The sequence below is a fragment of the Dicentrarchus labrax genome, unplaced genomic scaffold, assembly GCF_905237075.1.
Source record: "Dicentrarchus labrax unplaced genomic scaffold, dlabrax2021, whole genome shotgun sequence".
NCBI classification, from domain to species: domain Eukaryota; kingdom Metazoa; phylum Chordata; class Actinopteri; family Moronidae; genus Dicentrarchus; species Dicentrarchus labrax.
The window spans coordinates 22,989,865-23,003,562 of NW_026136704.1; the positions used below are offsets into that span (position 1 = coordinate 22,989,865).

Here is a 13,698-nt window from a genome sequence, read left to right on the forward strand (position 1 = left end):
ACTGTTTTCTTTCTTGGTGTTGGTGACCTGAAGAATAATAACCCAAAAATAATTTGCAGGTAGAGCCATAGCTAGGGTTTTAAAAAAATAATAAAAATACAGAGGTCATAAGCCCCTCCCCAAAACACCCTTTACCACCCTCAAACAGTTTTTTTCCAGAAAGCAAAAATAAGGTTTCTCTTAAGAACAGCAAGAACAATAAAAAAAATCATTTTATTATTATTATTATTATTATAAGTTTAATATATATTTTAAATAAAAACAAATGTATTTCCTCTTTTTCTTTACAGTCTTTTTAGTATAAAGTTCTCTCTTTGTGTTTCCACAGACAGGGTTGCCCTGTTGAGCTGTAGAGGAAGAACAGAAACAAAAACTTCACTAAAACACTAAGTTTGGAAGAGATCCACTGCACTCATGTAACTCGGACTACTGTGGCCTCATATGCCTAAGATAAACTTTGGGATATATTTTTGCACAGAGCGGACTGACACCCCTTACATTGCAGTTGCTTTAGGAAATTATCTCTATAGAACAAGAATAGTGATTACAGCAAGACAATCATGTTTCAATGTACACATGAGCAGCTGACTATTGTTTTAAAACATACCTGAAAAAATTTAAATGTATACTTTAGTTTCAACTACAGTCTTCTGAAATAAAAATAGTATTGTCTTAAACCCCTATTTAACCCTTCAGACTTCAGGCGTGTGTAGAGTAACAACAATGCTAAATAACAAGAGTCAGAGGAGGGACTTAGGCCAAAGGTTAAAAATGAAACCAGTGTGAAAAGTAAATTTGATTGATTGATTAGGACAGATTTTCTGCTGCTCCCAAAACTCTTTATTCCAGGGGTCAAACTTAAATTGGCTTGGGGCCACTGCTGGTATTGTCATCTCATAGGAGGGCCACTTCAACATTCAAGTACTGCAAGAACATTCTGAAAATTCTTCCATTACTAACATTAACAACATCAGTTTCTGTACATTTATATAATATAATTATTTTATGTCATCTTTGTTGTTCACAGCCAAACAACAAATGAAGGCCTGACACCTGCTCTCATCTTATCAACCGTTTGTACGCATTTGAGGGAACTCTTTACTTTTGTCATTATTTGCACCAACAAAATAATTCAGTTTTTATTTTAATTGCATATAAAGGAATAGTTTAAATTGATATAAAACAACTAAACAAAATTATTAAAAATAATGGAGGGCCAGAGTTTGAGATCCTTGCTTTTATCTATCTCAGACTGTAATGACAGTTAACCACTGCATAGCAATGGACATTATCTCCCTAAATCCTGAGTCACATGATGTCAGGTAGAATAATATCTGAGGGAAATTGTCAAGTCATGACATCTGCTGTATCTAAACCCCATAGGGGGATTTCTTAAAAACTAAAAACTTCAAGTGCATTTAAACCACCACTTACTAAACAAAACAAACAGCTATAGCTACAGCTTTACTTGACGTCCGTAACGCAGATGTCATCACAGCAACAGGTTTGGATTCTACTTTGGAAAAATATAAATTAAAGATGTATATGTTTATTTCACTTTACATTTTGATGGCCAATTTTGTATCCAAAGAATGATGACTTCCTCTCCCCACAGCTGCAGTTAGTTAGGACTGAGAAAGGGACAGACATCACTGCTTTACACTCTTTAATTCAGATTAAGATTGTATTTATTTATGCAAGAAATGGAGTTGCCAAATGCAGTCCTGGTTTGTTTTACTCCTAAAGATATGATATTGGTGTAGCTATCAATTCTGATTTATTTGAAATCATGTTGCTATATTGATTAACCTATTTTAGATCTTGTAGGTGATATAATTACGTAAAGCTATTGGTTGTTTTGTTGGGTCTTGTGTGTACAGATGTCAGATGTTGTGTGTGTGTGTGTGTGGGTGGGTGGGTGTTTTTCATGAAAGTACTGTAAAGACATTATATGGACCTTGCCGGCCCATTGGCAGCTGCAACCCGCAACTGGCTTCAGTGCAACACTGTCTCCAGCTCTACCACTGCTGCTGGAGTTTCCAGAGGTGCTGTAGAGCAACCCAACGGCCTGGGGTTTGTCTGTGCCATTAATGTGAGAAAAAAAACATTTTGGCCCATCTTTAAGGTGGTGTATTGCTGCCATTTTATTAGTGATCTAATACTTATACTGGATCAGTATCACCGGTGATGCTGGCCAAATTAAACATGGGATCAGTGCTTCCACAGAATTTTGCAACGTTTAAGGTTGCACGCGAGACATTTCTAAAAGACAGAAAACTATTGACTACTACTAATACTGATGAAGTTTTCATAATGTTTCATGCTTTGAACAAATGTTTCCACTAATCCATTTGTGGAGCAGAATGAACATATTTCACACCACCCACTAAGGAGTTAAGGACCTCCCAAATTCTTAGGAAATAAACTGAGAGTCATTGTCACTCATGTCATCAAGTGGTGCAGGGAAACCAACTCAGATAAACATTTCACATGATTAACTGTATGAATACCATATTCCGGTTATTCCCATGGGGTTTGTTCTTTTATATTTCTTCATAAGGGCAGATGCTACCAATAAACACAGCCATTTCCTTTGTGTTGGCAAGTCACATGGCTTTACTTCATTTAAAGTTATTATATCAATTAACCATTCAATCAAACTTTATTTGTATAGCTTCCTCCATACAGAATAGTGCAATTCAAAATGTTTTACAGCCAAAACTATTTAAGAATAGTGCACACAAGAAATAAAAATAATGCAAATGTAATAATAAAACCAATAAAATGGAGAAAAAATAATTTAAATAAACACTATCACAAATAAAATAGAAGATTAAGACTTTTTAAAATAAAACAATAAAGTACAGAATTATTTAGAAATAAATAATGGCCATGAAACATTCAAAGACAGGTTAGGCAGGTTGTGTGTTTACATTCAAAGATAGGAGCATAAAAACTAAAAGCTGCCTCACCAGAAGTTTTTGTCCGGCACTTTAGGGCAACTAAAAGACTCAAAGGACCTGAGGGCCCATCCTGGTTCATACGTTGCATGTCCGACCAATAGGCTGGTGCAAGACCATGAAGTGTTTTAAAGACAAGTAAAATCATTTTTAAATCAATACAAAAACTGACAAGCAACCAAAGTAAGGACTTTAAACTAGGTTTAATGCGTTCTCTCCCTCTGGTCCTAATCAGCACTCAGGCAGCAGAAGTTCGGAATCAATTGTAACTGATTTATGACTTTTTTGGGTAGACCAGATAGGAGAGTGTTGCACTTGTCGGGCCTGCTGGATATAAAAATATACATTACTCTCTCTGTGTAGCTAAGGGACAGAAATGGCCGCACTTTAGCTGTAGTTTTGAGATGATAAAAAGCAGATTTAGTGACAATACCCCATATGAGCCCTGAAGTTTACTTCTGAGTTAAAGATGACACCAAGGTTTCTTACCTGTTGGCTTGCAGTAAGTCCTAGAGAAGGTTTGTGGCCACGTGTGTCTCTATTAACAATTCACTTAACCTGTATCTCCTCTGACTTTGCACCAGTACTAACCACTGCCATGCCTAAATAGTGACTGTCCAGTGCAGAAGTTCATTACTGACTGAGTTCAACACTGATGTGGATGCCACTGGCCCTGTGGAGCAAGTCCTCAGATTTATTTAAGTCACAAAACTCCAGAGTAGAAATACTCTGTTAGAAGTAAAGGTACAGCATTCAAATTGTTACTTTTTAAAAGTACAGAAATAAGCATAAAAACATACTAATAGTAAAAGCTCTCATTATGCAGAACCATTTCACAATAATGCATATATGATTGATATTACTTAATTATTGATTGATGTTGCAGCTATTAAAGGTGGGGCTCATTATATGCTGCTGTAGCTTGTGAATTTTCCCATTTATCATGCTGTATCTTAACCTGCGCAATATTACGTCATCATTTATAGTACCAAAAGTAGTAGTAAATATGTACTTAAGTTTAGTACTTGTTGTACTTGTACACCACTGGAAAGTTTCATAACATCTGAATATTTATGAAACTTTTTGTAAAACATATATGGAAAATCTGCATCAGAGAAATATCACCCTACTTATGGTTAAATGTAGGCAAACTGTCCTGCATGGCAAACTTGTCATCCTTAATTTTTTGCAATTTTCCTATATGTCACTCCTGTCTTTTTTTATAGCTTTTCTTTTGATTTTCCCTTCGGATTTTTCCTCCTTTTCTTTACCAACCAGACAACAAACACATCCAACTAAGCCTTTTTTTAAACATACAATATGAACTGCTTTAATGGCCTTTTTCCATGACAATATTACAACATCTTTTTTTTTTTCTTAAAAGTTGAATCATTTCTATCCCCCTTGGTGTTACTGCTCAGGTTTACAAGAGAGAGCCAATACATTAGCTGAAAGGAAAACTTCACCAAGATGATTTCTCCAGTAACTTCTCAACACTTTTCAGCCAGGAATTTTTTACATGAAAGTTTCACTTCTTCTTCTTCTTCTAAAAAAAAAAAAACAAAACATTCAAGATTACTTTATTGATCCCCATAGGAAATTTGGACAGGCTGCCACATACAATACAAATACATGCAACACAACCCCTCATTTCACACCCTTTGTCTTTAGCAGATCCACTGATAGAGGGATGAAATAGTTTTTATTCAGGTTAGACATATTGGCCATTTAACAACACTAAAAGCTTATCTAACTGCAAGTGAAACGCAGGCTTCGTAAGACTTATATCTACTATGTCATTACTGGCCTTACTGTATCGTTTTTACTTTATAACCCAACACTATAGAGTCACTATAGAGTCACATCTGAGTGTCTTTGAGTGAGTGTATTAGTGAGCGATTGACCAAAAAATGTTACTTGTAGCCCACAACAACATCTGTGTCTGCATCACATCACAGCATTCAACCACAACACACAAACCTCAGCAATCATCACACAGACCCTAATGCACGTGAAGCAACAGAAAACAATGTTTTGCAAGACAAATACATGACTACTGTCGAACCGCACCTAATGTTCAAAGCACATGCACCCAAAGTAAAACAATGAAAGCACTTAGAATATCATGTTCAAAGTGATCTTTACATTGAGAGAAGGGGGTTTTCAAATATATTTTTTTAATCCCCAATGTAGCCCTAGACAAACAGTATGGTTATGGAGGGCCTGAGAGCTCGTGTGTGTAATCACTTTAATAGTTTGTTGTGTGACATGATCACAAAATTGTTATTTAGTGATTACTGTGTTCCAAGTTCATGAAATTCTATAGGTAACACCTTATTTGGATAGTCCGCCTACAGATAGTTTTCATAACGATAAAGAATATTTGTAACATTTTAACAGCTTTTAAGTTGAGATTCAACAATAATTGTTTTCTGATGTTACACCACTGTGTTTTGGTTTTGGTTAGGTTAGGTTTAGGCGCAATTGTCACATATAATCTGCTAAACATCTACAGACAAACAGAAACAGTTGAAATGTTATAAATTCTCTATAAACTGTAGTCTATGCACATAAAGTTGTTGTTACCAAATACTGTTGTAACTATGTAATTATCTAAAAATGTAGAGATGCACGTACTGTCACCATTTGAGCATAAACCAGACTGTTGAGATTCTAATTGTCTATAATCAACGGACACATGTGATTAAAATTGTAGTTTAAATGTTACAAGAATTGTCCCATAACGTGTGAAATAAAGGGTTCCTTTCTGTTTGACTTATACAAACGAGACAGGAGAGAAAGCTGTCACCAGTGACCGATACTGTTAAGCAAATAGCACACAGCTTTTTGTATGAAAGTTTGGTGTTTTTCCAATCTAAATAAAGCTCTGATCCTTAATCAGATTTATCCCCACATTCTAAAACTTCAAATAAAAGACCACTGTGTAGCTTATGCTCTCAGACATCAGCTATGTGACTACAGTCTCTGTTCCCAGAAAAAAAACCCAGATTTTTCCCTGATTCCAACACAGCCCATTACAGTATATTGTTTAACCACAGGATGGCAGCAGAAGCTCATTTTGTTTGGCATTATGCAGGCCATCTGGTGATGACGTCCATGATGCCTAAACGGTTAAAGGTAATGACTAATCATATGCAGTATCTCTCACAGGGCCAAGAGAGTGGAACCACTAGGGACACTGAACTAAGGATAATCTTGCATTTTATGTGATTATCAAACAGTGTGTTTTTAGGTTGTGTGAAGTACATTTATGTGTCTAGTTAAAGTAGAAAAATATTTTTTAAATCAGCTGTTCAGCATGTCTTTTGCATTAATGGCATCTGCCATGTCCTTGTGGCCTTCAAAAGCAGATCAAATATTTCTGCCTTTTCTGCTCATGAATGTGCTCACAGACCTTTTCCAATTCCATCTGTGGGCTGTTCGGTGGATTTAATGGTGTTTCCATCAACATAACATAATGCAGAGACGCCATACTGAGTCAAAATAGATTTCAGAGATTAGTATTCTCAGTTAACGGTAGTGGTGGAAGTAAGTAGTAGTACCACAGTGTAAATCTGCTATCTATCTAAAGTACAGAAGTGTTGTATTGCTATGTTATATTATTCTATATACTGTATGCATTGAATTATTGGATTATCATTATTGATGCATTAACATTTAAGCAGCATTTTGATGTTGCACCTGTTGGAGGCAGAGCTAATATTAACTATTTTATATCCTTTTGGATAATTTACACTATAAAAATGCATCATATCTTATTTGTTGATCGTATATTTTGAATATGAAATCTTGACCAGAGCTAACTAGTAACTATAACTGCGACATTAATGTAGTGTAGTAAAAAATACAATATTTCCCTCTGAAATGTGGTGCAGTAAAGGAATATAGTGGCAGTAAATGAAAAGTAAAGTACAAGTACCTAAAAACTGTACTTAAATACAGTACCTGAGTAATGTAATAACTTTCCACTAATGGTAAAAAGGCATACATGGTTCTGAAAGTTCACAAGCGGTTGATGCAAATCCCGTTGATCCATCTGTTTCCAAGGTGTTTGTGGTCACACACGGATATTCAAGCCTATTTAGGTCACGGTTTCCTTCTTTGAAATGTGACGTCTTGCCCGCTAGTTTCAGAAACAGTCAGGCTTCCAGGTTTCTTGTTCAGGAACCCATTTCTATAAGATGGTATCCTGATATAGTAGTCTAGCATATATGGTGCAGTAATAATGCAGAATCCTGATCAGTTTTCTGCACAGAGGTTAGAATTTTGACATAATGCTTCATAACAGCAGGTTATTTTCAACAATATTGTTAGTTTTGTACAATTACTGTACAACTATAGTCATCACACAGTCATTCTACGCCATCATCCCAGACATTCTCTGCATGTATAAAATCCATCTTTATTTCAAAAGATGATCAGATGAAAACTGTGACAACAATAATTAATATTCAGTGGACATAACTTTTCCAAATGTACACTTTATTTTAAACAAAAGTACAAAAACAAACATCAGGTATTTACAATACTTGCATGGCAATGTTCACTTTCTTTGGTCATTCTTCCAATTGGATGGTTTTTAACAAGGTAGGCAACAAACAGCAGCTTGGAGGTCTGAGATTATCACATGCTGAATCTATATTCAACCAGACGCTGAGCAACCTACTGATGACTCAGAACTTAATTACATTTTTGTTAAGTCTGCAAGCAATTTTATCAACGACTTAAATCCAAGTTATGAATTATGTGACAATTATTGAATTTGCCTGCCAGGTTTATCTTGTACAATATAAATAGCAAAAAGAAAATTAAAACCACATACTTCACAATTACATCCTGGTCTTGATATATGTTCAAATTTAGCAAATGTTCTCAAAGGACCAAAATTGTGACATGTACAGCTGCGTGTTTTCCATTGTATTCTACACAAATGTGACATGAAAACATGAATCCTAGTGCACATCACAAACTGAAGCAATCACAGGTAGATTTTCAAAAGAAGGCAAACATATCATAACGGCTACTTTGAGGCAAACATCGTGTCCCCGCTGTGTTTTCGATTACAAAATAATTCCATAGCTACACAGTTAACAATCATACCTCAACACTGATGGAGCAAAAATTTTGAATTCACTTACAGCCTTGACAGATCAATCAAAAAAAAAAAAAAAAACCCTTTTAGGCTCAAGGACATTTTCTTGAATTAAATGAAAGCAAACAATGGCTTTGTGTTAAACAATCTGCACAGCCAAACCAAAGCCAGTAAAAATGAGTTGAGTTACGCTATACATTCTCTCAATAATCTACCTGCCTGTGTCGTCAGTGGTTATGTTAAATGTACAGTTCATCTGAAAAAAGAGACTGGCAAAATGAGTTTCTGTCATTTTCTCTCCCGCTTACTTTGCAAAGAGGTACACATCAAGAACAGAAAATTAAAAAAATCATGTACAACCAAAGAACTCTGGCACATCACCTACTTCCTGCAATGCAACATAACACAAATCATATTATCATCTACAACTAACGCCGAGTATGACAATATACCCTTAGCCCTTTCAGGAAGTTCATCTCAATTTCAACATCTTTTTACACCTGAATGAATAAACTGAAACAAATGCACAAATAAACAGATTTAGTACCACGATGTTGAAGGCAGAAGGTTGTTTTGACTGTGATGATATTAAACTAAGAAGCGATGGCGGTGTTGTCCCTCGTTTCCTGCTATGTTTCTGAGGGCCAAAGAGTCAAAACACAGACTAATGCAGGCCTACACATCCCTACAGCAAAGGCAACTGGTCTAGTAGTAATTTTACTTGAATCAACTAACAAAACCAAAATGAATCTGCATTTTCTCAGGTTTTCCCAAATTCCATTCTAACAAACATGAATCCTAATAGTAGACAAGTTTACACATGTATCAGTAGTGCAGACAAGTTATGTATATCACATACAGTATCCATTCTTTTTTTTTTTTTAGGAATGGAGGGGTGAGGGTATGAGGGTATGAGGGTCTCGGAGTGGGGTGGGGGGGAGGGGTGTTTGGATATGCTTTTTAGTAAAATTCTCCCTGAAACCAAATCCAAACCGTCTTCATCCCAATGTACACTCAATTTTTCATTTCCAAAGACAGAGGTGGAGAGAAATGTGCAAAAGTTCCATGTTCTCACTGAAAAGAAGATATTCAATAAAAACAGTGTTATTTAAAAGATGATGATTTTATTCATCCTTATTTACACATAAAATGAGAATGTTTTGTTTTTTTACCTTTCACATTCCCAAAAGGATGGTTGCGGTTTCTTTACACCTCAGCTTTTTGGCTGTTCTCCTCCACTTTCTCCTCCAGCTTTTTCTCCTCCTCAGAAGACCCGTTCTCCTTTTCACCAGTCTTCCAGCTTCCTTGCCTGTTTAGAAGAAAACACTGTTAACATGCTGATAATCCTTCACTTCAGTCAGTATGAAAAAACAAACTGTTTACATTAAATGGAAGCTGCGTACATCTCTGTGCTATTAATATAAACTTACTAGTTATGTGTTCATGATCAATTGCAAGATTGATTACCAGGTGAGCAAAACGGGATACTACACCAAATCCCCAAGCGTACTTAAAAGCCCCAGATTCAATGAGGTAGTTTGATTTTTTATTAATTCAATTAAAGGAAGATTCAAAAGCTAGAAGAGAAGATCAATACCACTCTTATGTCTATGTCTGTCAAATATGAAGCACGAGCAAGCAGCCAATTAGCTTAGCTTAGTATCAAGACTGAAAGCAGGGAGAAAAACCTAGATCACAAATGTAACAGAAATCTGCCTCTTAAACTCACCAATTAACACATTTCATATTGTTTGTTTAATCTGTTCATTTTGTTTTGTTTGTTTGATTATTGCTTAGTACTTAGTTGTTTCCTTCTGTTTCCAGGCTTTATGCTAAGCTAGGCTAACCACCTCCTGGCCTCATCTTAATATCTAATGTATATACTTGAGAATGAATATCGATCTGCTCTTGGCTAGAAAGCTAATACGCATATTTCCCTAAATGTTGAACTATTCCTTTAATTGCTGTATGAAAATATAGTTTTCAGTTCATTAGTTTTTATCATACTCACATGGATAATATTACTAAATTACTCCTCTCTGGGTACATAATGAAGCTGAGATGTAATATTTTGCTGTGCACTCAATGGGTATTTGATGGGAACTTGGTAGGAACTGGGTATGCACTACGAGTATATCGCAAAGTTACTATCTGTATCTGTTATATAATAAAAAAAAGAATACTCCTTTTACATACATGTATCAGTTTAGCTACCCACAAAATAACATTTGCAACATAATATTTAAACCATGTACGTAAATTAATCAGACAATAAAGCAGGATTTGTTCTGCACCTCTAAAAAATAATTTTAAAAAGTAAGAATAAACTAAGTCTAAATAAAAGCTGTGCAACTGTTAATATACGATTATGTGAGAAAGCTACTGACAAAAAAGAGGCCATGTAAGTTCACTGGGCAACACTGCACGACCCCTGGGGGGGAAATGAATACGTAAATTCAATCATTTTATTAAGATTAGGATCATTTCTTACTTGGATTTCTTCATGTAGACCCAGTATGCCAGGCCTATAACAAGAGTTGCGACGAGGAGGCCGACTACAACTCCAACCACCAACTTGGTTTGGTCACTATCCTCTAATTGGTCTGTAACAATGACAAAACAGAAACATCAGAGACCTAGGAGACACTTTGCAGTATGAAACCCCAGCCTCAGTGCATATGAATAAAGGGAAGGGGGAAAAAGTCGTATGTGCAATAAAAGCATTGATGAGTGGACACATCCGCACTGCACATGGTTATGACTCATCAAGTTAAATGTTAATGACAGATACTATTAGTTTATGAATCATTTCATAAGCCAATGGGATTATGGGCAATGTTGACATTTTGTCAGGATGCTGGTAGCTCCATTCCTCTTATTCCTTCATATCTGTGTTTTATTAATGGAAACAAACTGTCCAAAGATTAATTTTCCAGCCGTAGAGTCCAAGGTGATGATAAAGGTAAATATTTTATCAAGATCCTTCTTTCAGTAAAGAACATTTGATTCCCCAATAGTCTTTACTCACCCCCCTCCCCCCACCGTTTCTTACAAGCAAGAAGACTGCTACAACTTACCTTGTTTATCCACTCTCACATCCTCAAATACTGAAATCAGATATAAAATAAAATTAACGTCCAACCAAAAGAAGAAAAGAATAAACAAGCTTGATGTTCAGAAAAATCACTACTCTACTTCTATTCTACTTTTGCATGCAGGTAGTTCAAAGAGGAAACAGATTAAATCCAGCATCCCAACATACACACACTGAGCGAGGGGGGAAAAGAGAGGTGAAATGCTGTCTCAAACACGCAGGAATGAGTAAGCAAGAGAGAGCAAGGAATGATTAACACTGCACGGTTTTGGACTACAGTGTGTACAAAGTGCTAAGTGCATGCATCGGTTAGGTATTTGCAGTGATTTAGTGAAAAAGATGATCAAAAACCAAACCACCAATATTACAAAATCTGATAAAAACCTCAAAGGCAGCATTTATTTTTGCTTCTAATTGATAAATCGTGTTTTCTTCTCATCTCTTACTACTTATCTTTCCCTACTATGGACTAAAATTTGGCACTTAAGTAAACTGATTGTTACATTCTGCCAAAAGCATATCAAAAAGGTATATATGAACCCAAAATAATGTGATTTTTTTAGCTACAGATTACAAAATCCTAATTTAGGTGTTTTTACCCTCATGTACATACCTGCTGAATGACTATAGTTTTACTTAAGCATCTCAACATTATGTAAAGTCAACATGCAGACAGAAAGAGTGAGTGAGCAAGAGCAGAAAAAAAACATCCACAACAGCAGAGTTAGGCTTTTAGGAAAAATAGGAAGCGGAGAGAGACAAGGGACTATATTACCACTTTGTACTTACGGGATGACACACTTATATTTTTGGTGTCCACGCCAAAGTCATTGGACACTGTACAAGAGACAGTCAGATTTGCAGTAGGCACAACTGCGATCTTGTGTGTTATCTTTCCGTTGACGAAGGGACTCTCATCAAGCTGAACAATCAGAGAAGAAAACCCACAAATGTTAGTATTTACATATCTGACACTGTAGGATTTATAAACCTGCAACGGCACATAAGAAGTGGAATATTTTGTACCACTAGGGGGGGACGTTGGATTGTAATGTGACTCAGCCTTTCCATGACAAAGACACAGCATGTGAGCCTCTGGGATATAGACACTTGAGTCTCAGAGGAGAACCTCAGACACAAAGACAAACTGCCAACACCCTTTTCACATCCCCTACATATACAAGCGGATGTAGACATTTTGTAAATACCCATTTCTGAGTCTGCATTCAAGCCGTACATTATTCTCTCTGAATAGGCTTTAAATGTTGGGACGAGAGAGGAGAAAAACATAAACTTTGACTGAAATGTAGAAAACGTGTGTTATCTCTAAAATGCATTGTCCTTCAGTGAAAGAGTTCTGTGCACCTTTGTAACTGATTAATTATTGCACACAGGTTCAGGTTGTGAGGTTATTTTTTAGGTGAGGCATTGACTGAAAGGGCTGAAAAGAATTGAAAACATCATACAGACACCCTCAGGTTCATATGCAATTCAGACTGCTTCATTGAGTGGGTCTGCTATCAGTGTGCACACAGGTACGCCACAGAAACAAAAGAGAAAAAAGGCCCATTTAAAACAAATTGTCTTCATGACAGTTTGCTGCAAAATACTGTTTTTGAGCCTGTGAGAAAATGAAGAAATTTACTCAACCGCCAAGAAATGTTTGGACTAGATAAGTTCAAAAGTGTGACAGCTGGGGAAAATACTAACAGTGCAAACTGCTATGCACATAACAGGGAGTATTCACTCACTCTGCAGTACAGGGTGAGTGGCAAAAGCAAAGCAAGAGCTGTCTCAGGACCAGGATGCTGGCAAACCCTGGACTGTTTTGCTTTGTCTAAGAGGAGGAGGCTTAAACAGACTGCATCTGTTTAGTCACACTTTCCCATCTCTGCTGATGTTATTTCAGAAGTAGTTTGATGAACCAAACTGAATATAACCCTTAAGTGTATCCCAGTGTCCCATTCACCTTCTGCAGATAGACAGAATCTACAATATGTCTTGGCTACTGTGTTGACAACATTCAGATGCTGCTGACTAAAGATGTCTTTGCAATTGTTACTGCCGGAAAAATCTGCTATCTCCCATCTTACATAAGAAGACCATGGTTCATGAATTTCTGTGAAAACTAGTTGATTTATCAGCGAAACAATGACTGCTTTCATTTATAGCATGATGTGTATCTGTCACCCATGAGTGTGTTTGTAAGTGGCAAGGGAAGGATCTGAAGAATAACCAGTATGTGTGGTTACTTGTAAAAGCTGATATCCATCTTGATGCGTTGCAGCTGCTAGATGACGCTGACAATAAATTCTGTGGTTCAGTTATCAAAATGAGCCATAAGCCCAGCAGTGTCAACCATGCTGGCACATTTTGCAAGTTTCACAATGACTGATTCAAGCTAAGAGCAAGCTTCTACGACCAAGACAACCGTCCACAGCCATTTTTTGCTGTAGCACGTGAAACAATGCGGATTTCACTTTTAAAGGTATAATTGTTGAGATTTTCTGCATTTTATTCAGCAATAGCCC

At 36.3% G+C, this 13,698-nt stretch overlaps 1 protein-coding gene across 4 annotated transcripts in view; it reads right to left on the reverse strand.

Annotated features, from left to right (window-relative positions):
* Nucleotides 1–7,442: 7,442 nt before the first annotated feature.
* The window catches only part of LOC127362208 (CD166 antigen homolog), a 36,575-nt gene continuing 30,319 nt past the window's right edge, over nt 7,443–13,698 (reverse strand). For 2 of the 4 annotated variants that reach the window (XM_051397658.1, XM_051397657.1), the window contains exons 12-16: nt 11,957–12,089; nt 11,151–11,180; nt 10,565–10,676; nt 9,246–9,382; nt 7,443–9,147 (exon numbers count right to left, since the gene is read on the reverse strand). In XM_051397658.1, coding sequence (XP_051253618.1) covers nt 9,280–9,382; nt 10,565–10,676; nt 11,151–11,180; nt 11,957–12,089 — 378 coding nt within the window. In that variant the 3' untranslated portion in view covers nt 7,443–9,147; nt 9,246–9,279. The remainder of the gene's footprint in view (nt 9,148–9,245; nt 9,383–10,564; nt 10,677–11,150; nt 11,181–11,956; nt 12,090–13,698) is intronic. The other 2 variants (XM_051397660.1, XM_051397659.1) reach the window with 1 other exon arrangement.